This window comes from Boleophthalmus pectinirostris, unplaced genomic scaffold (assembly GCF_026225935.1).
Source record: "Boleophthalmus pectinirostris isolate CB_2022bp ecotype Guang Dong unplaced genomic scaffold, ASM2622593v1 HiC_scaffold_18, whole genome shotgun sequence".
In the NCBI taxonomy this organism is placed as follows: Eukaryota; Metazoa; Chordata; class Actinopteri; order Gobiiformes; family Gobiidae; genus Boleophthalmus; species Boleophthalmus pectinirostris.
The window spans coordinates 19,752,561-19,776,753 of NW_026571133.1; the positions used below are offsets into that span (position 1 = coordinate 19,752,561).

The window sequence follows — 24,193 nt, forward strand, 5'->3', positions numbered from 1 at the left end:
CGAGAGAGCTACTAAACAGAAAACAAATCAATCAAGATCACATCTGTATATGACAATGACATCAACAACATAAAGAGATCAGATCACAACTGTATTTGTATCGCTCAGCCCTAATCAATACGCTGTAATAGTTGATGAACTGTTATGAATATTTCTCACTCACTTTTGGTACTGGATATTATGCAAAGGTGTTGGCTTTTCAGTAACAGCCCAGAGGCATGGGTCTATATCTAAAATGGTGGTAAAGTAAGGAAAACAGACAGGGCTGAGGCAATAACAACCTTAAATCTTACATTTAGAAGAGAGGCTGACACACAGCTCCATGATTGACAGCTAAAGTCCTAAAATGAAAGTAGGTCGCAGCAAACCACCCCCTCATGTGAGGAGATGACAAGTCTGCTTTGAATACTAGACAGAGATTTTCTGCATCATATTTACCCACATGACAAGACGATGACTCCATAGTTTGTGGGGGCATCTCAGGGCAGAACAATAAAGGTGGTAATATATTCAGAGAGAAGACGTCTCTCATCAAACGTGTTAATGTCAATGTGTAAAAATACCATTCTTTCAATTCATCTGGCATTATCATATTATTTGTTTATCTCTATTTAAGTAACACAGATTCCTAGAAAGCAGCTGAATGATAATAGCCCTCTAAAAGCTAAGGTACTTTTTAGAAAGAGCTATGTCTGCATTAATGCTGATTTCCTGTACAACATATACATTTAATTTAAAATGAGGTTTCAAAGAAGGGCTAAGTGGTATGACAATAAAAAGCAAAACCTGATCTGATCCCAAGGATTATGCTAATTTGGCAACAGTATCATGTCATCGTACATTTTTTATTTTACATGCAGTTAAATACAGATTTCCCGTTTCCAGTTTAAAGAAATGTGTTGTGTTGATGAATTGCCATTAAATAAAAAAAGTTATTGTAGTCAAGGCTATGGAATTCTAAACTGCCTCACAGCAGATTGATATGTGTGTCCCTCTGAATTGAGTTCTACACATTATCAATCTGAAATGGCTCTCGGAAAACATGGAACACCATGACGTCTATTTGAATTTAATTGGTCGAAGTTTCACAACAGCAGAACAAGCAGAAATATCTAACTTTTGTCAAATCCAGTTTAGAGAGAAGTCCAGTCATCTTCCTTGTCCACAAATGCATGGAGCACTTTTCTTTTCTTTTTATTATAATTGTAATTTTAACCTTATTTTTTGGTAACACTTTATTATTAAGCTACATTCTGTCTGCTTGGCATCCTGAAGCAGAGATATTCTGGGTTTGTTGTTATTGTTGTCTTTGTCTCACCCTGGGAACCGTGGCCCAACCAGCACCTAAAGGTTACCACAGAGATAAGGCCAAGGTGAGGAGAGAACAGTTTCTGTGGAGATGAAAGCCAACAGGGAGATGTGGATAATTAAAGAGAGATGCTGTACAATTCTCCAAGGCATACTTCTACATGTGAAGAGCTGCAGATAAAAAAGACACTTATAACTATAATGTCATTCAGTTTAACAAATTAGATTCAAGATCATATGAGTTATGTTCTTATGTTTTGGATAAAACACAACAAACAAGAACAAGATATAACTGGCAGAAGACACTGGAACATGACATTGTAAAATGAAATAGATCTTTTGTGACATTTATATTTGATTTTTTAACATTATTTCAATTACCTGCCCACCATTGCTTCTATACATGCATGTTACATTGTCAACTACATTTACTTTTCATCAGTCGTATATTGACATGACTAAGACTTCATAATCAAAGAAAATCACTCCACAGCGATGACTTCCTGTAGGTTTGCCCTTCCTGTGTTTGATTAAGCGCTCTCTGTGGGGCGTCATGCTGCCTGACCTGGTCTCAGCAGCACGCCACGTTTCACACACACTCGCACATGGATGTTTGGATTCCATGCTTTTGGGGGATTTTGGCTTTTCGTGTTGACTACTATTTGCCTAACCATTTGCCTAACCTTAGCCTTTTGAACTGTTTTGCATGATAAGTCTTATTGTTGCGTTTTTAGGGTGAACATTTTACCATCTGTCCAGGGATTACAGATATAAAATAGCCTTTCTAACAAATTATGGTCTATTTACAGAAATGTTGATTAATATGTAGGCAATTCCTTATAAATTAACCAAATAAATAAATAAAAATACCAACATGCCAACTTAACCTATTTTAACAAATATCTAAACTTTAAACCTAATAATAAAGGCTCATGGGGACTTGGTTTTTGCCCATAAGAGATGCAGGTTCCCATGAATTGATAGTGTCTAAGAATTTTAGTCCCCACAGTGTGAGAGATACCTGCCCATACTAGTCCAGCGTTTGTGATTGGACGAGCTCACATCCTGTTCTCCTCTCTGCAGTCCTCCCTGGAGCCGCCTGCCCAGTGGTGATGTCAGCCTCTCTGTTTGAACACATCGCCTCTCTCCTCTTGCAAACAAGGCCACAGCTCAGAGTACTGGGAAGTCTTTGTCTTTATCACTTTGTCTGCGGCTACATCAGCTGCATTGGTGTAACTATACATTTCCATTTAGTCTTAAATCAAATTTCTTTTAGATTTCAGTACTTTTGAAGTATTTTTTATATATATTACTATGCTGTCTTATAACAGTTCTGATATCGCTCAATACCAGACAAACTTATTCAGGAAAGGTCCACTTTTGTCCCACCTATGGAATAACCTTAGATTTTTATTCAAATTATTAATTCATTTTAGTACCAGTTTTAGTATTGGTTTGTATCTGGGTTTTAATTTTAGACAACCCTAATATGGGGTGTAAATCAGACTGTATTACATTAGATTTACATTTATAATAATAATTTCAAATGTATAAACATATCTTTTTTTGGCTACAGCTCTTTCTCTACATTATTACAATGTTTAGGGATTTGGGCAAACTCTCCTGACACAGCCTTCTACATCTGTCTGAGCCTGGGACCAGTGAGGGCTCACTTGTAACTGTGTTGATTTTGAAATGAAATATGAATTATAAATCCTATAATATGTAAGTAAGTGAGTTTTTTGTTTATATAGTGCTTTTCACAGACATATGTTACAAAAACAGTTTACAGGTCATTTTTCATTTCCTTCATACCCAGTAAGCTACTATTGTAGCCACAACTGCCCTGTGGCAGACTGACAGAAGCAAGGCTGCCAATCTACACCGTCAGCCCCTCCAACCACCATCACTGAGGACACAACAACAGTTTTTGTGACTGGTGCCCCACTGTGGCACCTGATTTTCCCAGAGGTCTCCCATCCACATACTAACCAGGCCCAGCCTTGCTTAGCTTCTGAGAACTGACAGGCTTTGACAAGCTGGTATGGACACATGTAGGTACTATACAGATACCTCATAGGAGATACATATATTACTGCCACTTGCAATTAAGGAAATCTTTAATTTGTTAATATAAGCTCAAAAGAACCCTAATCAAAGATAGATAGGAAATATTACATTATGCTACTAATATTATAGATTTGATGTTTGTCAATTGTGATGCTCTCATAAGATTGCATATTATTGTGCAATGTTATGTGACACACAAAATTGAACCACTAACTGCTCTATTTTGTGTAAGAGCTTCCTGTTAAGCACCTGGGAGCAGTGATTCAGCATATGCCCTAAAGCAACATTGATATTTAAAAGGCAAATGGGCCAGCATACATGAGGATTCAAAGTACCTGACATTCTCCAGAGGAAGGAAGCAATAATGTGAAACTGAAAGAGGTAATGTAAAGAGGAGATGACAGACACTTGAGTAGACAACTTTGTAACTGCTTATAGTTTGCACTGAAATTTTATTTTGTTGCATGACCAATGATGGCCAAACAATAGAAGGAAGGGCGGCTCATTCTAGCCTTTGCACTATTCTAGATGGAATATTCCTCAAATATAAAAACACACAATTCAATAACTAATACTTTACTTTTACATTGGAGTTGGCATGTGTGACAAACAGCTTTTTTCTGAGTCCTTAGAGGTGAATGAGGTTTGTCCTTTCTAGTTGCTGGTTCCATCCTCATATCCTTTTTTATCCCTTACAGTCCCTGTGGAGTACAGCGCTTCCAACCATTGCCAGCACTTAGAGCCAATCAGTAAATATCAGATATCAGGAAATATCTGAAAACAGTGATGGAAGATATGAGAATAAAAACATGTAAGTGCCATCTGACCCAGTGACGGTATACCCATTTGGAGAGAAATAGTGAAAGAATTCAGCCCTTTTCTATTTAATGGAGCTTTTAGTGAGGAGTGCATAAACAGATTATCTTAGTTAGTCAGGAGCTACATTTCTCATTATGCACACATATTTTACAACATAAATGCACTGACCTGATAGAGCTGAGCACTGCATTCCAGTGGTTATACTTATTTTCTACAATTATCTTAACTTGCTATCACAAATGAAAATTTTCTGGACCTTAAGCTGACTGCAGGACATTGTCGTGTGCAACACAGAGGCAGGAGCTGTGAAATGTCACACGGCTAAAGGTCATTTCCTCTTGTAAAAGTCCGGAGGGCAAAACAAGGTTGTGTTGTGACTGGACTGGCTGCAGTCATTATTGTGTGGGCCAAAGAAAAGTGCTGGAGTTTCATTTGAGAGATGGGTGTGAAGTGTGTCTGTCTGAAATCATGCATATAGATGATCTTTTGACAGACTCCTTAGTTCAGAAGTGATGTGTCTCTTAATCTCAGTAATAATGATTATTGTACTAGTGTCTTGTTTTAAAACAAGATATAAGTTGGAATAGCAGAGCTTACATCTGCTTTGTATTTTTATAAAATTCTGCCATCTTGTGGATGAATAATGAAGCACAGTCACAGGTTCGACACTTCAGAACCTGCCTCCTATAGTTTCTCATTGTCATTTTGAATCATTAACAATGCATTTCAGAATAATCAAACATAGGATTTTTGCAGTAGCAAATAACTATTCCAATCAAAAATATAGACATATCCATGAGCACTTGGAAACTTTGCGCACATTTATGTACATGTTTAGATAGAGTCATTAGCACAGCAAAGCAATTACATGAAATGGGGCATTGTCAATCACATCTGTTAATGGATATATATTTATGTCTAATTTCAGATTGCAAAAAACATCTTGTAACCACTCTTGTTGACCAGCAGATGGAGCTGTGTTACAGCATTACTCTGTCTCTTGCTCTTGCAATAAATTATCATCATCGTTGCATTATTTTTACACTTTGTTCCCACATCTCTTACAATATCTGACAACATTTTTTGAGCCATCATTTGACTAACCTATTGATCTTGGCAAAGACTTTTTGAAACTTTGATCTTTTTGGACTCCATTTATCTTGACACATTCATTGCCAGAATATGAATTGGCTCTTCAGCAAAGGGTGAATATAAATCAGAAGTCATTTGTGTCAGTGGACTGCTGCCGACTTTATAATGCTCTTTATCAGATTAACACAGCCCCAAGTGTCAGTGGAGATGGAAACAAATGGGTTTCCATGCCGTTGATCCCCAATGGGACACACTGTGTTTGCAGCAAGCACAAGTTCAGTTTCAAGATTATCCACATCATTATTTCTGTTATCAAGATTTTTGTATTGCTGTTACTGTACAATATATTGTATGTTAAGAAATCTTAGAATTATCATTGTAGCGTAATGATTATGACATTTATTCAGTGTATACAGTGTATAATAAATAAATAAATAGCGTATTGTGGTAAAGTTTTAATTGCTTTGACACAATCAAATAAAAGAGGCATGCTGTGTTTTGTATTTGCTAATGACAGTCTGCAATTTTAAGACTTATTGTTCCTTCTTTAAACAGAATTTGTTCTTCCATGTAACCTTAACCTAATCATATTACATATTATGAATGGCTTTGTCCTGGATGGCTTAATGAGTTTTCTAGAAGAGCTAAAAGTGCTTTGGGAAGCGTGTTTTGGTCCCCAAAAGCTGGTTGTTACCTATGAATAAGAGCAGAATGTTTCTTTAGATTGGAGGCCTAATGAGAAAGTTATGAGATCGTTGCAGCTCTTGGTTCACTGGAGAAGACAGATGAGGCTGAACCTGCAAATAAAGTAAAAACAATCAGGGGAGAGGGTGGGCGCACACTCACAGTAAAACCGCATGGGCTTCTTGGTGACTGATAGTGTCCATACACATCCCAATTAGGGTCCAGTTAGAAAACACTGCAGTGAGTGAACATGTGCATGTTAGTTTATTTGATTATATTTTATAAATTAACACATTTTTTTCTCATTACACCTCCCGATACAGTTTACAAGATTGTATAGATATAAAGTTATTTTTATTATCTCTGTGTTGCTAGGCAATTGATGTTGCCAAAAACAGCTTTTTATGGCACACTAATGACTGTGGTGCCAGTGGCAACAATGTTATGTAGGCAGATTTGTGATTCATCACTCACTTGGATGACTTTAATAATCAGATTTTGACCCACAAATAGCATCATTGAGTAGGTGCATCACAGACAGACTAAAATGACACGCCTCAGCCTCTTCAGTCATTGTTTTTGTGGAACACGACAGAAGCGGAGGTTTAAAATCTGGTGTAGTTAGTCATGAGTGTGAATTGTACTTAATTAAAAAACTCCTGCACACACTAAACATGTTAAATAGTTAATAATAACCACACTGATAATGATAATGCATTTTTGTCAGCGCAGTTTTCCATGTACTGTCAAAGTTTCCTGAAGTCAAGAATATTAGATGATTTTCTGACTATATGTCGACACTACACAGAATAAAGTGATTGAAAGTTATTCTACCTGCATCAGCATGTGTGTAAGAGAAGTGCTGAGTGCTGCTGCTCCTGTTTGATGAGTGCTGTCAGACCCTGTTTCTGTGATGCATGGTTTGGTCATGATTGAAAAGGTCAAAGTCAAGTTTATTTATGAAGCACATTTACAAACAGCCATTAATGCCTTAAAGTGCTGAACAAGATCAATTAATAATAAATACATATGTAAAGTAATAAATCAATAAGCAAATTCATAAAACTGTGGTGCAATAAAACATAGTAAAAACAGAAAACTCCATTTGTCTCTGCTTCAGTTTCGTGTATGTGGAAATAAATGTGTGAACAGAGGGAGCTAAAAACACACCTGCTGTGGCTTTTTGATGGGATTGGGAAAATACTGGCTAACAAAAAAAATATTGCACAGAAATAGATTGATGAAATGAAGCTTAACTGGGTCTGCTATTGTGAGTTTAGCATTATTTTATTTATTTATTTATTTAATTTTTTTATTTGACAATAGCAGACACTTAGATCCATGAAGCAGTGTTATAGTTTGTTTACTTGTTCAATGGAGGTAATAGCAATAGAGAAACAAAAGCTACAGACTTAAACCACAGCTCTATGACAAAAGCAGTCCCTATAGGAATGTGCAGAGAGGCAGAGCAGAGAGAGCAGAGCCAATTATGAAGAGGCAGCTCTGTTAATGGAGGGAGGCACAGTAGAGGAGCCAGGAGCCAACCCCCCAGTCAACATCATGCCTATTAAACTGCAAGGTGTAGAAGAGATTAAAACTGTAGACTTTACGCTATACCTGTCTTTGTCTTGTCATTTTAAACAGTATTGTCAGAATATTATCATTCTTCCAGTGTGAATGAAGCCTTTTATGCGGGATGTTCTTGGAAACCCAGAAAAGAAACAGCTATGTCTGTTTTTGCACTGGCAGCGAATGTCTTTGGGGACTGCTATAAAATGTAACACTTTGACAATATGTCTCTTCTATGTCTCTAGTCAGCTTGTTAGGAGCGTGTGTTTGCCACTGTATGCCATCCATACAGCCAAGACTGTATGCTAATTCGAACATGCCAACGTCTCCCCTGAGCACTCCTGATAGTGCCTTTTCCTCAATGATTTATCATAGGGTGCACCGGAGCAACAGTTGGTGCAGCTGGAACTGCCATGTGAGCTGTAGATAGCACCTTGGTTGGCAGAGGTGTGTAGCCAAAAATAGTACTAAAGTAAGAGTATAAAAGTTGGATAAACGACACTCAAGTAAGAGTAACTTAAACAGTAACAGATAGACAGTAACATCTGATTTAAAGTCAATGTAATTGGAAGGACAAACATTAAACATGCATGCTATCTTGTATTTTCAAAGGACAGATTACAAAAATGAGAAAAGTAAATCATACTTGAAGGAGCAGTGCAAGAAACATAAATTCAAACCTTTTGTTGTCACCATAAACCTTTAGTCACTCTTGTAAACTCACTGTGGGAAGTCTAATTTGTCGGTGGTTTGTCAAACGCCCTTCCTGACCAGCGCCTTTGTTTATCCAGACTTAGAACTGCCACCACGACTAATATATATTGTGTTCATTCTCACACTCATGTTCGAATAAACTGATAAAATTACAAAAGCACGTAGCAATTGCAAATACAAAGCGCTGCTCAGAGAGGATTGAGAGCTTTCCACCAATCAGCTCATGCACGACTTGGCTCCGCCCACTGCACATCTGTACGGTGACGTCAGGGTCAATCATGCTCTACGGACCAGCCCCTTTATGTGAGGTCTGTCAGGGCTTTAAAACCCACCCAGTGTCTTCTACAATTAGACAGTGGAGAGAGAATATTGTAAGCCCTGACTGTACCAACCAGTCACCCAGCGTACAACTACAGTGTGCTGCTGCCAAATATTTTAAACATAGTTGTTTGCCCAAAATATTGTGGAACAGACACTTTAATATAGAACTATGACATTTGCAGCGGCCAAGAGCTTCACGATGTTTCATTTTGCTCTGAAAATGTATGCTTTGCGTGTCAGTCACTTCAATCTTATAACCTAAATGTTTGTGCAAGTAGACCAAAACTGATATACTCTCACTGATCTCTGTTGTGCCCCAGTTAAAATAAATTCAGTAAATAATAAAGACGAACAAACATGAATCCAAAATCTTAAATTTGTTCTATAAAGAGGAGGCTAACGTGATGCAAAGGACATTATTTCTGCCTGTTAAAGAAAGACAGATATTTTGGGCACATGTCGCCAATAGAAGCACTTTACACGGCAGTGATGCTCTGGATGATTATTGGTGAATTCGTGAGTCTGTGCTCGCGCGTGTGGAGGGGTAATCCGCGCACCGACTGCTCCCTCTTAGGCGAGCTCCACTTCAGACTCGGTCTCCCAGTCAGAAACATGGAGCCACCGTCTCTCATCTTTCATTACCGGGACAACTGAATCGCACAGAGGATACCTGGCGGGTCGGCTGTTTGAAGTGGAGAAGAGCGCATTTCCTTTGGTGTGCTTGGCTCTAAAGGGCTCTATTTAACGTCGGTCAGTCCGGTGTCCGACGCTGGAAGCTCAGCGTCGGCTCCGGGGCTGTACCGGGAGCTATTGTGTCTCGGCTCGGAGTTTCGTAAAGTCAATCGACTAATTGGAAAACCTTGGTTTTGTGGATTGTTTTGTTTCCGTGGGGATTATGATTTTTTCCGACATGAGCACGGGGACCAGCACCCCAAAGGTGCACCCCCCGAATGGGACGAGGTTCTACACCTTCCAGGCAAGTGCACTCCATGTTACCTCTGCATCACACCGCTGTGAGGGAATTCATGATCCATAGTCCGTGTCAACGCCTGTCACCGCCGAGGATTACACAGAGATTGCTCCAGTCATACAGCCTACTGTATTTAGGACTGTCTACAGAGCAACGAGAGTTTCTTCAGTTATCATGCATTATATTAGCCTACTAATAATATAACCAGTTTTTACAGGTCTATATTTAATCACTTGCCATAGGCCTACATCAAATAGCATATCATAAAATGAGAAACTACAGAAGACATATCCAAGTGTCACAGTCTCATTTATAAATCATCAAAGTCATTCAGTGAAAGAAAGTGAATTCACAGATTATGCTGCTACTGTATAATATTCATAATGTTGCATTTTTCATAACGATTCACTTCCTACATCCCACCTATATTTAGACTGAGCTTCTATATTCATGATGTGTGTTTTTTTGTTGAAACTCAGCCCTTTGCTCTAATTACTTCATCTGCTTGTATTGTGTTTCATGTGCTGAGCCAATGCATTGCAATGAAGCTGTGTGGAGGATATTGATCCAGTTTGGTCCTTATGAGTTGTGTAACCACCTTTCTTTGTTACTGTAGTAGGCGAACATGAAGATGAAGCTAATGTCTGTTCATACCATTTTAGATTTAGAGGGTTTATACAAGAACTTGTTTGTGCATTTGACGTGAAGACAATGAAGGGAAAATGGTGTTGCTTGTTGTTGCCAGCTTGTCTGTTATGATTGCACACTCACTCTTTACATATCCCATCTGTACCTGTGTTTTTACTGCTCTATAACTGTAAACACACCAACGACCAGGTGTTCTTCAAGCCTTAATGGTACAGAGCCTATTATGGCTTCATCTTAAATCATTTCCAATCCAATATAGTGTTTTTCTGCCCTCTAACCACCATGCTCTGTGACTCTTTTGAAGACCTTTTCTTGCTGTTTGTCTGGGGTGTCATAAACCTGGGCTGACTTTTTATGTAAAATCATTAACAGAGATGGGCTCCCTGAGGGCATGTGCCTGTTGGAAGGAGCTCTTGATTCACTGAATCAAAGTCTTCTGGCTCCACCATGCACTCCCAGGAAATCCCCGAGCATAATAAATAACAAAACTCAGCGTAGTGACTTTTTTTTATTTTCACCCCATTGCTGCTGTAATACTCAGTAATAGTCTGGTTTTGAAAATAGCTGCAGTATGTTGTTTAAGCAAATTTGTTCTTGTATGTTTTAAAAACACAATGGTTGATTTATACTGGTTTCCTTGTAGTTTTTTTCCCCTCTTGTGTAATTAGTAATGTGTAATTTTTATTTTATTTTTTGGCTGATTTTAGAGTTGAGTTGAAGCAGTTATGTGCACCAAAAATAAACATAATTATTTCTTTAGTTTCAAGATTTGCTTTTATATATATATATATATATATATATATATATATATATATATATATATATATATATATATATATATATATATATATATATATATATATACATATCCAATGTTAGTATCAGTTGGTGACCACCTTGCAGCACTTGGGACCCTACAGTAGGATTTTGTACTTGTGGGAGTACAGCCAGATGAACATTTTAACTGAAAATCAGAGGAAACTTTTTTAGCTGTAGCCTAATATAGTAGACTTGTGCTAACACTGGCAGATTCACAGCTGCACGCTCTTTCAAGCCCGATCAAGCCTGTGGTGCGAGGCCTGCGAGACACTGTGACTCATCATAAGACAGCAGCATGAGGCAGTGCATGGACCCATTAGTGTATACCAAGGGGGTAGTCTAATTTTAAATGGAGCAAAGTGGTGAAGTAATAACAAGTATATGTGATTACCTTTTTATGATCATATTAGGCCCCAATGGACATGGGTTTCCTAAATTACCAACTTACTAAAATAGGAATCCCTCTTTGTGCATATTTGCATCATGATTTCTGCATCACTTTGTAACACTGAATTGATATGTTTAAATGGCTTTGTTTTTTACAGAATTTAAAGGTGCACTGCATAACATTTTTAGTGGAGGGTCTGCCACCTGATTATCTCCATGGAAATGTTATTGCTTTGTCTAGAATATTCCACAGTATAAATTAAACTTATGAAGGAGACAAGCAGGTTACAACTCGACACTACATTACAATTCAGATCTGTGAAGAGTTGTCCCTATTCACAGAAGGAATTCATACCATGTCATACCCTGGAATATTCCAGGAAAAGCAATAATATCTCTATGGAGACAAGTTAGCGGACCCTCCACCAAAAAAGTTGCACAGCACACCTTTAATATTGTCTTAAACAGTAACATTTTGTGGCTCCGTTGTGAATCACAGGATAAGAAAATTTATGACGCCAGGTCTGGTCAAGGGTCAATAGTGATGACATAAAAATTTGATGAAACTCACACTTACACTATGAATTAGTTTTTTGAAAATGATTAATCGTTGTTTAGCACACTGAAACACATACCCCCCCACCTAACCCTAACCCAAACAGGAAGATTGCAGCCCTTCAGTCCACCTCTCACTTCCACACATACCGTAATGCATCCAGATGTGTGAGCAGCTTATCCACCCAGCTGTCCCACACGGCCATGCCTTTGACTCCGCCCCTTCATGTCATATGTTCGGACAGCGCCTGAACGACAAAGGTGATTGTATGCAAATAACCCGGGCGTCATGCACACTGCAGACTGGTACAGAGCAGATTGAAGTTGACGTGCTTGACCTTTATTTGTTACACTGGTAGCCAATAATTGCTAACAAATACAGCGGACATGCACGCTCCCTCTGTCCCTGTGTGTGTGTATTGACCCTCTGAGATGCACAAACACGTGACTGTGTTTGTGAACATGCTCATTGGTGGCGGCTGCCCTATTTTTTCTTTTATTAATCAGCCCGCGTGCATTTAAAATCGGCAGATGGAGAGTTTGACCCACTTTGTTGGATTCCACACCGATTAAAGGGATGAGTGAGCATTCGAAAGCAAGACGCCCCCATGTGTTTGTTTATATTTTTTTATGTTTTCTGTAATGGGCTTGACCTAATACTACGGGCGCTTAGGCCTGTCACGATAAATACTACATCAACTTATGAAAGCTGGAACAATATATTTTATATATACCAATATGTATTTTGGCAGTCAATTTGTACTAGACTGGAATTTGGATATTTGGATTTCTTTTTTTGTTTGTTTGTTATGATAAGATTTGAGCTGAATCAAAAGAAACAGAAAACGCACACCAAAATTCTTGTAGAGGTGCAAATGCAAGGAGCAGCAAGACAAAAGTGAAAAAATGCATAGCGCACTCAGATGGCTGATGTCCAAAAGCTTTTTTTATTTTTAAAATAACGTTTCGGCAAAAACGTCTTCATCAGATATTTTTCTTGCTTTGGACCACAGCACAGAAAATGGTTGCTCGCCCAGGTGCTCATATACCCCTCCAACAAATGGGAGGGGTATATGAGATTTGAGCTGTAGACGGTTTAATACAATACTTTGACTCTGTTGTTCAAATTAACTACAAAAATATTTCTTTTTGCTCGTGTTCTTTTTAACAGTGTTGCTCATAGATGCTTTAGGGTTATTGTGTCAGCGGCCTAATGTAGCTTCAATAGTATTGTTTCTCGTCTATATCTTCATCAGCAATTCAGAATTCACACTGTTCCTGCTTTCACATTCTTCAAGGTTAGTTTTTGTTATATTGGAATTGATTTAGCTTTTGTTCAGCCACTAATCTAAATGATCCATATGGAATTTCAGTGTGTCAGTCTTGGTGGAATATAACATTAATTTATCACAGTCAAATCAATATAGTAATTTGAGTTGGTTTAATTATCAAATCACAGAGGCTACCATTATTCAGATAATGCCATAATTTTGTTGAAAAATCTTGATGTACTTGTAGTTAGACTGTAACAACAGACCTTGAAAATGCAGACTCTTGTACTAGTTTATCAGCTCAGTTCTCTCAAATCGTATTTCTTATGTAGAATATGCACTCTGAACAGAATTCTACTTTATAGACATATCACACATCTAATCACAATCACGGTGGTTAAATTTGATCAGAAAAACTGTAACCTTTTTTTTTTCCAAACCTAAAAAACCCTATAAATATTAATAAATGAAGTAATCTGGTTTCTCAAGCACAGACAGCAAATAGCATGGAATGTGGCTAACAATAAACTCTCATTATCAGGTTAGGAGAGGGGTGACACGATGGAGTGACTCAATAAGGAGTGTGTCATGTCCTGTCTGTAGTTCACAGTTCTCACCTCACCGAGATAAGGCTTTTAACATGTATGTATTCATCCATACATACATAAGCAGTAAGATTTTAATCTGTCCTCTGCATCCACCTATCCTCCTTACCAACACAATAGACATTCACTGTCCATGGTGCTGAACCATGCAGAGCCATTTCATAAGGCTCGCCGTCTCTATGGCTATTTAATTATATGGAATGTATGTTCTCCATTGTGGTTGCTCTGATATTTCCTCTCTGTGTTCCTGTCTACATGGTGACCTCCCTCTCTTCTACAGTTACATATCCATTCGCTGCAGAGTTAAATCAAGGCAATCCAGAAGGCTGTGTGTTTTCAATTTGGTGCCTGTGTCAGTCTCCTCTGTCCCCTACAGTGTTTAGGCTCAAAGGGATGTCCATTTGTCTCACTCACACTGTTTTTACTGCTGCTGCTTTCTCCCCACAGTTATTTTGTAAGGAGCTGTATACAGAGCAGGGGCAGTCTGTTAGTTTTTAGGATTGTGTTGAAATTGTAGAATTTTCAGTTTGTTCAAGGAAATTTAAAGATGCTTAATTCTAAATTTAGCATTCATTCAAAATTATTCTGACACTATTGTAACATGTATTTATTAGTAGTGACCCAGAATCTTATTGGGCTAGTCCATGGCTCTTTTGTTCACCTTTTTATATTGTTTGTCTAATGCATCTCTTTGGGTATTTAGAAGTGCTGGCAGGCACAGTTGTGTCAACAGTTTGTTGACATTCAGTCCGAGTTCTATAGGTAAAATATGCTCCAGACAGTGGACTTAATTGGCAATATTTTCAAGGATTAAACTCTTATCAAATAATTCTAGTGTTTAATTATTTAATGAATATAGGCTAACCTAAATAAAAGGGTTTTTGGGGTTCAGATATTTCCATGGTTTTGATTTGTCTTATACATATTTCATTATGCTTCATTAAAATTATATATAAGGTCATAGGTGATGATATATTATTGTTGGATGAATTTTATTCATGGTTTGTTTCTGTAATCTCTAAATCCAGGTTTGTTTGTTTGTTTTTTGTTTTGCGTTTTTTTATGCTTTTTTTTTTTTACACATTATTTGGTATTCTTGTGTTTTCTATAGCTCTTTCATGCTGTAAAGTGAAACCACTTTAAATCAATACATCCATCCACTAGTGTGCTCACATGGGGAAGCTGTCCCGCTGAGGCAACAGCAGCCAAAGCAAATTGCTTTGCTCAGAGCTGTGGGCACGAGCTCTGTGTTTAGAAATCCAGCTGAGATATAATGGTCTCAACAGCATTCACTTTCTCCCAGTTTGAACGCATTTTTCTGTTTTGAGCTTTTATCAAGTCACTTCAGGGGTGAGTAAGCATACCTCAACAACTACATTCCCTCTGTGATTACTTCGATGCACCAATGGCTACAAGGTTAGCATCCTTTCTAATATTAATATATGATATATATATCAATATCTGCCTCATTCTGTGGAATCTAAATAGCCTTCGACAGTCTTTATGCTGTATCTGTACAATCTTGTCTTGTGCCGGCTCACTTTGCTGAGGCCATACCCTACATTTGTGCTGCAGGTCTACCTCTGAGCCATGTAGTGAACAGTGCACATTATGGACAAAAACTGATAACGTTAGTAATGGTGTGTCATCTACCTGAAACTCTTGACTGTGATTAACATGTATGCAGGCCCCCAGGCAAACTCAAACTCCCACTTCTCCAAAGGTGAAGTGTTTGAAGTGGCTCTTGTCCTGTCACAATATTGAAAGCAGAGTCATTCAAAGCCCCTTTGAGTCTGATAGCATGGCGATGAATATATTTTCATAATTTAAAATTATGTTGACATAAAAAAAAGCCTATGTTAATATATAAAATAAAACATCAAGATTTTTGGACATCTTATTATCTGGAAACAGTGAATACAGCTTAAGAGTATTTTCATCTAATCTGCTGACCCAATCCATCATTCAAACACTGTCTGCTGACTGCTGTCTCTCATCTGTATAATGTGAACTGACAATAGCCTGGAATGGCTCTGCTCTGGGGCCACTGCCCTAAAGACTATTGCTGTATCCACCAGGACACAGCACCACCTGCTTCATGGTCATCCCTGTGGTGTGTACAGCCTCATACCACCCTCAGCATCCACCCCGAGTTACCGTGGAAACAGTGACTGCTGCCTGTCTTGACATCAGCTATATGGTCCCTGCCACACCCTATGTGTGGGACAGAGGGGATTTTTTTAAGCATGGGAAAAACTTTACCATATGCAAGTGTATTTGTTGTGTGAATATTTTAATGTACATGTTTATTATGCTCTGCAATTGATGCCCTATCAGAGCAAATTTGCTGTTGCAAACAGACATGCTATAAACAGTCTAGTAGGCTGGAAGAAGAGCTAGGAGGCTGTGAGCAAATGTTATGAAAGCAATGATGCATCAATACAGAAACCCAGTCTACAATTTTGTCCACTGGAGTTTGCATATGAATATAAATACATGATAAATGACATTACAGCTGTGTACTATACTTTGCGCATTAATCTGTGTGCTTTGAATCGCCTTGTAAACATAACATCCAGAGGCCTTGCAAAATATTACATGTGGGATTTAACTGCAGCGTGGAGTATTACTCACAACGCCACTGGGTATTTGCTTGGAAATTGCAGAGCCTTAAGACTACCATGCACACTGTCACAGTATTGACTTGTTTAATTAGGGACAGTTCATAAGTAGATTAATTATAAGTAAGACAACAATTATTGGAATAAGAAGTTATGCCTTACATAATTTTCTTTCTCACAGCTTTGGGTGCTGTGAAGTTGACATTTTTGACTAAAATCTAAATGTTACATTGTATTTCTTTGTTCTGTTTTATTTGCCTATTTATATTATAGCGGCAGCGAGCCCCTTATTGTGCAGTGATGTGTGTAGTATTAGTGTGTATAGTGTTTGGTATTTATACTTCTTCACACAATGAGGTTACTATTTATACTGTAGTTCTTCACACTGAGGTTACCCTCAGTGTATATCAGGGGTGGGACTGAAACAAACATTTAAACTTATGGCATCTGGATTTCTTTACCCGGTACATACAATTTATGAAAATATTGTTACTGTACTGTCTGAAGGAATTTGCATTTATGAATATGCATGTTGAAGTTAAATGACAGTTGTTGAGTTTGTTAGGACCAGTCTCATGAGAAACATCTTGACCCCTTGACATCTTGTTGTCTCTTAGCATCTAATGGATTATTCATGGCCATGTTTACTCAAGTGCCCCCCTCCACTTAAAAGCACAGAGACTGCGGCAGTTGCATCAACCTCTTGTACCTCTCAACTCATAAATCTTCAGAGCAGCTCCTTCTTGTATGTTATGTGTTGTATGCATGTAGCCATTAATGGAACTGGCTTTTGGTGTCGTGGGAATGGGAAGCCTGCTGTACAGGAGACCCTTTTATGCTGGATTTCCTTGTAAATCTTGCACATATTCAGGTCAGTGTGGTTTGCTGGAAAATCTTGGAATTTAAATTTGATCTTATTTTTTGGCAGTTCTAGTTTCAAGAGTTCCCAAACTTTTCTGGTTACAACTCTCAAAATTACCACGTGAACAACCTGGAATCCCCTCTGTAAAATGTAGTTGGTAATATTTTTAGGACCTCATTTATTAAGCATTTGCTCATGTGCTAAAAAACTAAACATGTTAAAAGTGGAGTAAAAACCCATAACATTTTACGTTGGAGAGACAGATATAGAGTTTTTCTTTAGGATAGCTACTGCACTTTGTTCACTTAGGGGACATTTGATATTGATTTTAAATGCTTTTCTTTCACTGAATCGGAGTGTTCCTTAACAGCTGTACATAAAACTGGGCTTCACACATCTGTCCCATGTCCTAAAGTCTGTCCCATGTCTTAAAGTGTAAACTGCGGGGTCCAGTGCAGTCACCCTGGTTAGGCGTGGTGTTCATCCCTGTCACTGCACCTCTCTGAAGCCACAGGCATGCGTGCATCCCACATTTAAGTCCAAAGCGAAAACTATACAACTGGTAAACTTACTGTTCAAAGTTTTCATGCTTTGCTATGCGACAATATTGGGAAGTAAGGTCAATGTGAATTTGAACAACTATTTAATAGCCCACAGGAGCAGAGACAAGCTAACTTTTGCACTCACTGTATGCGTTCCTATACATATCAGTTTTGTAGCAGAAATAAAACTCACAATTCTTAATGGTAAGTCACATACCCACAAACTGCATATTTATTTTTCAGTTTATACTCACAGTTGAGTTTAGCGCGTGGATTGATAACTGAGACCAATATGCTACAATAAATCAATACACTACAATAAGGCTAAAACCTAGCAAATGCAAAAAAAAATATACTTCACATATACTGTGAATTTATGGCAAAGTTATGGACATGCTGTGTGTTGGAAGTACAGGAGATTGCAACGATTCAGGCAGTCAAAAAAGATCCATGCTAACCCTGAATCATTTCTTAGACTTTCTTTCTCTGCCTGCCTTGCCTCACACTCGTTTTCACTGACTGAATAGCCACCATTTATCTGTCACTAGACCTCCACAATCCCCTGCCACTGCTCCATGTCCCCTGTGTAATCAAATGTGTGCAGGCCTCAACTGAACATGAAATCCTTTTTAAATCACCCAATAATAAATTATCATTAGGGACATGGCATTTGAAAGTGTCATATAAGTAAACGTGTTATGTCCAGATAGCTCCTCAAAACAAAACAAAAAAAGAACATTTACAGAGAAATATCTAAAACTATAAGAGACAGTACAAAAATGTGATGTATTGATTTCAGGCTTGTTTACTTTTGCTTGTTCTTTACTGTTATTATTATGTCTTTTTATTGGTTAGTGCCTTATTAGATGACACATTTTCTTCCCTCTTAAACTCAATTTAGGCTAACCCCATGACATCCTATCAAATTAGTTTAAGAAGGAAGAAGGAGAGCACAAGCCCCTGCCGGAATACAAGGAAGAAGCAAACAGTGGATCTAAGTGGGAGCTATAGCTTGCTGGTAGAGAGAGATTACTGTCTGTTTTGCATTATTGATTATGATGCACATTATTAAGAATAGTGACGAAACATTCAATCATTTTGTCAGTGAGTTGTCAAAAACCTCTTTGGTTGATGTTTTGGTATCTGGTTTACAAATTGCAGTCAATAAAGAGATATTGAAAAAGCTGCTGTAATCTGCAGGCAGTAATTACAACAGATTGGTCTTCACATAATCAAAGTTTCTGAACATTTCGATGCCGATTGTGTAACATGTATCACTTATGTCTGCACACTTTACACAGTGACATAATCTGTGCATTTCAGTGGCACACTGCATAACACAAATTGTAGGGTTTGTGCTGGGTCTGTGCTGGCTACAGTAATTTTCTTCCATGCCACCTGCTGTTACCTTTTCTTTTTCTTTTTATTTCCATAACAATGAAGAAGATTACATCCTCTTTTCAGTAAGCATGTAAACAAACACAACATTACAGATTCATCTTTGGCTTTGTTAAATAATGTTTGGCTTTTTATAAATTTTGTAACTGGATTGCAGCACCAACATTCAGCACATACAGTAGTTCTCTCACAAAAGATTCACACTCTTTGTACAAATAGGAGCGGTCTTGATTAGTGTCATGTTATATTCCACCTGAAATAGACCTTTTAAAAATACCAATTCTATCTTCTTATATTTTCTCTAAATTGCTTCAAAGTAGAGTGAGTGTCTTTCCTCTAGAGTGCACAAAGTGCCCATACAGTTTGTGCCTTGTCCAACATTCTCCCTGGAATGAGTTGGAAATAATCTTATGAGAACTGCTGCAGGTAATTATGGTAATTATGATTTTATTAACTTCAGTATATAATGAAATTGGTGCACAAGTAAATGTATGAGATGGGTTTGAGATGACTGTAGCATAATTGTATCAGTTCTCCGCTGATTGAGTAATGGCTAATTCTTAGTACTGGGGACCTGGACAAGGCCACTGAAATTCCTCCTGATAATGTAGTAGGTCACATAAATGCGCCTATTGTTAATGTAATGGGTGAATCCAGTTATATTCCAAAAGTGTGACTATAAATAATTTGATCATTACATAAAAAATATTACAGCTTCTTTTGTTCTTCTGTTTTTCCTCAGTACAGTGTAATGTAAAAGCAACTTTTAGGAGAAAATCAGATCACTGTGTGCTGTCTTCATTGAATTATTTATACACTTCTATCAATTTTATCCATCCATGATAGCACATTTTGTTAGCACGATAGTTGCTGTTAGTGGTGTGATAGCCATGCTTCACATTGCTTTTCCTTTTTTTTTTTTATATACATATGTGTATTGACTGGTTGACTGTCATTTCCCAATGAGTGACTTGAACTGCACATCATGTTTTGCAAAAAGGAAGAGTTTATTCATTATTTCAGGATCAATAAAAAGGAGTTTCAATAAAGTCTAGTTTAGCAGAGCAATTAATCTAAATTTAATTAAGTCAAGAGATTATCCTTTTCAAATAATCTTGGGGCGTTTGAACAGATTAACAGCCAATCTGCAGTCAGTAAAACTGTATAGAGTGGACCAATGTTCAGACTTTGAATGAATAAATTTGAAAAATTAATTTACTTGTCATAAAACTAAGAGCCATATTTATTTGTTTTTAAATAAAAAGTGTCATTGTGATTCATCAATACAAGGGAAAAAGTGATTAAACAATTTTTGCAATATAGCCCAGCCCAGGCCTATTTTTGTTACAATTCCTTGTCAGTTTCTCCCTTTTTCCAGTGTTCTGTACAGCAAATTACAATATGACGCTTGTGTATTCATTCTTTTTGACCCTGTTGTATGAAATGCACGATACAAATATGTGCCTCTGTGATTTATGAGGAGATGAAGGGGGCTCTAACATATGACAGGTTTGGGTATTGCTTTTGCCACAGAGCCATTGCCTCTTTATTCATTTCCTCAGATTCCCCAAACAGACCCACTTCCTGCTTGCTATCCATGATGTTATCCACCGCACAGGAAATAACGTGCTGCTGTTTTCACATCAGTCATACTTGTTTCGTGATCTGCAGGTCTCCTGTGTTACCAGTTCAGGTTTTTGGTAGTCAGATCTCATCGTCAAGTTGGTTCTCTTCTCTTGTTTGATAGGAAGGTATATATCTCTGGGATGGGTTTTGAATTTGGGACAATGACACCCCTATCACTGCCTGCACATTTAAACTTGTGAATGCATGACTTCAAACTTAGTGCTGGACAATAAGGCAAAAAAATGAATTTCTCATATCATATCATCGTTTTATTTATCTTGGTTCATGTTGTTTTGTTGTCTTATTAAAAACAAACAAAAACATTTGATAAATATTAAACTAAAAACTATGCAGACTTAAATTGAATGCGATTTAACACTTTTTTTTTCTCCAGTTGTACTCCAAACCACATTCTTCACTGACAGGATTAGCTGTAGATCTCTCTATTAAAAAGACCTAAGCACATCATTGACAATAAAGAATGACTGAATCTTGATTGTATTAATTGCACAGCCCTGGTCAAACTTCATTGATTTAGGTCAGCAGTCGTGTTACAATTGTTGATGTTGATTAGTGATATGATGCACTGACCTTCATATATTCTAGTTTGTTTCATGAGGTTAAACTAGTATATGATTCCTATAAATATTAAAGTTTGGTAGCAAAAGAGTCAATATTCTGTAGTCTCAATTTTGTCATCTTCTGAGAGTCACTTTGGAGTAATTCCCTGGGCTGCTTTGATGTCTGTCTATTTGTGATAAGCCTCAATCTCTAAATGGAAAGATTTTGTGTGAGTGTGTGTCTTTGCAAAGGCACACTGCAGAGCCTCTAAAGCCAAAATGTGTTTAGCAGCACATATAATGACAAGTGGATGCCCTGGACCTAAATGATACATAGAACAGTTAGTTTTTGTTTGTTTTTCATAAAGATAACGTACTTTTGAGTAGTGGCTGTGTAGATAAATGTGATTTTCCAGTTATGTACCTATTTTGTAATAAGGCACATGGAAGTGAATGTTGATTTTGAGTCATTTGTCTAATTTTGTGGTACATTTTTACTGTATATTTCACTGTATGGTCACTATATTCAGATCAAAGATGAATCCACCAAGAAACACTGAAGGGAGAATCTCCTAATACAGTTTTAGACACATGGATTTGGGTTTTACACATGCTCTTCATTTTGTTCTGACTCACCACTCTCTTGTTTGGATCAAATACAGACAGTTGTTGAGGCAAGGTTGAAAAGAATTAAAATTAAGTTGCATTTTAATGAGTGAATTGGATTTCCATAATGTAGCATGTGTGAGTCATTGATGGCTGGTTGTGGCTCTCTGATACATCTGTGAATAAAGATTAAAAACATGTTCCTTTTATTTTCTTTCCAACTTCATAATGTCTTTGTAAACTTTAATTTGAAATTTGAGGACTTAAACTTAGACCGTTGGTGTGGAGTCCAGTCATGCCTGACCAGCTTTTGTCTTTTAAAGCCATCCTCTATTGGAAAATTGGATTTGGAGGCAGAGCTTGGTTCTGCATGAGTGAACCACTTCTCTACTGGTGCCCAACTGCATACTGTCAAATGAATCATTCTCATAGATTTTCTCTCTTCACTTTGTACTTGTGGACAAAATTTAACTGGTATTTATGGGCTGAAGAAGAGTTTTAAGAACATTTTATTAAATCTTAAATCTGTTTTTCAAACATTTATCATCAAGCACCAATACATAAGTCTCACAAACAAAAGAAACTGCTTTCTTGAGAGGAATTTTGTTAATGTAATATGCAGCAAAGGAGTGGGTTAACAAAGTCTACAAGTGAAGATTTGTTCAAACACAGTAAAGGGCTGTACTGTAGAGCACCGTAGCTGTAGCAGAACCAATGCAAATCCCAGTGGAAGCAGACATCAAGTTGATGCATGGCTTTTCTATTGAACCTCCTCTGTGCCCTGAAGCTGCCCTTTACATTGGTGATCACGTGATTTACAGTTACAAGCTCATTTGTTAAAGGTTTATTTCCTTAAAGGAGATATAATATGCTAGATTAACTTCTACAAGCTTTAACCATGTTATAATGGTTGTCCTACATCATTATAATAAAGTCATACTTTGAGTGATTCATGCATGTTTGAGTAGTCTTACATTGTCCAGCATTCAAGGGTAACGCGCACAGAGAATTTATCACTTGTTTTATCACTTGTCTCACTCATGTTTCTGTACTTAGTTGTGATTGGTTAATAAATGCATGACATGATATGTGAAACAAATACACCATGCCAGCAGCAGAGAATCAGTTTGAACAGCTCTCAAGTCAATGGAAACGTTTCTATATTTAGTCGTTTTAGATCAATAAGCCTGATCTAAACCTGATATATAGCATTATATATCTATTTAAATCCAAGTAGGAAAATAGATTTTTTTCATGTGGATCTTATTTTTCAACCTATAGTCAGAATTTTAACTAGCTGCTGTTAATGACTGGTTCATAGCTTGCAATCTTTTTTGTTTACGCTCCCTATGCAGTGATTGAAAGGTCTTAGCAGCTGTAATAATTGTTGCATCTTTTTCAGAAACAATGTGTGGGTGAGAAAATCCAATCCAAGAATCTAACTGGAAACAAACTGATTGTGAAGTAGAGAAATATTTATTGTCATGTGTTAAGGCTGCAGTTTGCTTTATGTCAACGACTGGTTGTGTGGGTGGACAAGGCTGTAATTTTTTTTTAGCTTGTCAATATGTTTTTTCAGCTTCTGGTGTTATAGCTGATAGCCAATAGGGTATTTTTATTTGGAGTGTGAATGCTATTGTCTCTGGACTATATAAAATGGAAGTCAAATGGTTTATTCACAGACAATCCCTGTTAAGATATGTCTTGGTTGTGACATTATAGACCCTTGTGGCATGTGCAGAATAATGTTGCTATCGCCTGACTGCTCTGTAAAGGGGAGAGGTCACATGCTTTACTATGGTAACGATGCTGGAGGAGAAGAATACTTGTTTCCTAGGTGACATGAGCTGTTTCATTCCAGTTGTAGATGCAAGAAATGCTTCTACTTGAGGCTGAATCGGATTAAATTATGAAATACAAAATCCCAAGATGTATGTTATGGATATCTCAAACATTTAATACTGCTATACATTATTTTCTGAAACTACTCTTTTAAATTCTTGACATATTATTTTACTGTGTCTTAAAGTTAAAATTCTGGTAGATATTTTGAGGAAATTTGAAGTAAAACTACTTTTCAAATCCCTCTATATGACCATGCATTACGTATGCTTTGTGCTATCATGTATAGAGTTCAAATACTCCT

The 24,193-nt window shown here is 37.4% G+C and overlaps 1 protein-coding gene across 3 annotated transcripts in view; it reads left to right on the plus strand.

Annotated features, from left to right (window-relative positions):
- The window catches only part of ppfia2 (PTPRF interacting protein alpha 2), a 64,556-nt gene that overhangs the window by 7,093 nt on the left and 33,270 nt on the right, over nucleotides 1-24,193 (plus strand). For 2 of the 3 annotated variants that reach the window (XM_055153523.1, XM_055153524.1), the window contains exon 1: nucleotides 9,473-9,553. The exons of the other annotated variant lie outside the window; for it this stretch is intronic. In XM_055153523.1, the coding sequence (XP_055009498.1) occupies nucleotides 9,473-9,553 (81 nt within the window). Of the gene's footprint in view, nucleotides 1-9,472; nucleotides 9,554-24,193 lie in introns of those variants that run through there. 3 annotated transcript variants of the gene reach the window in all.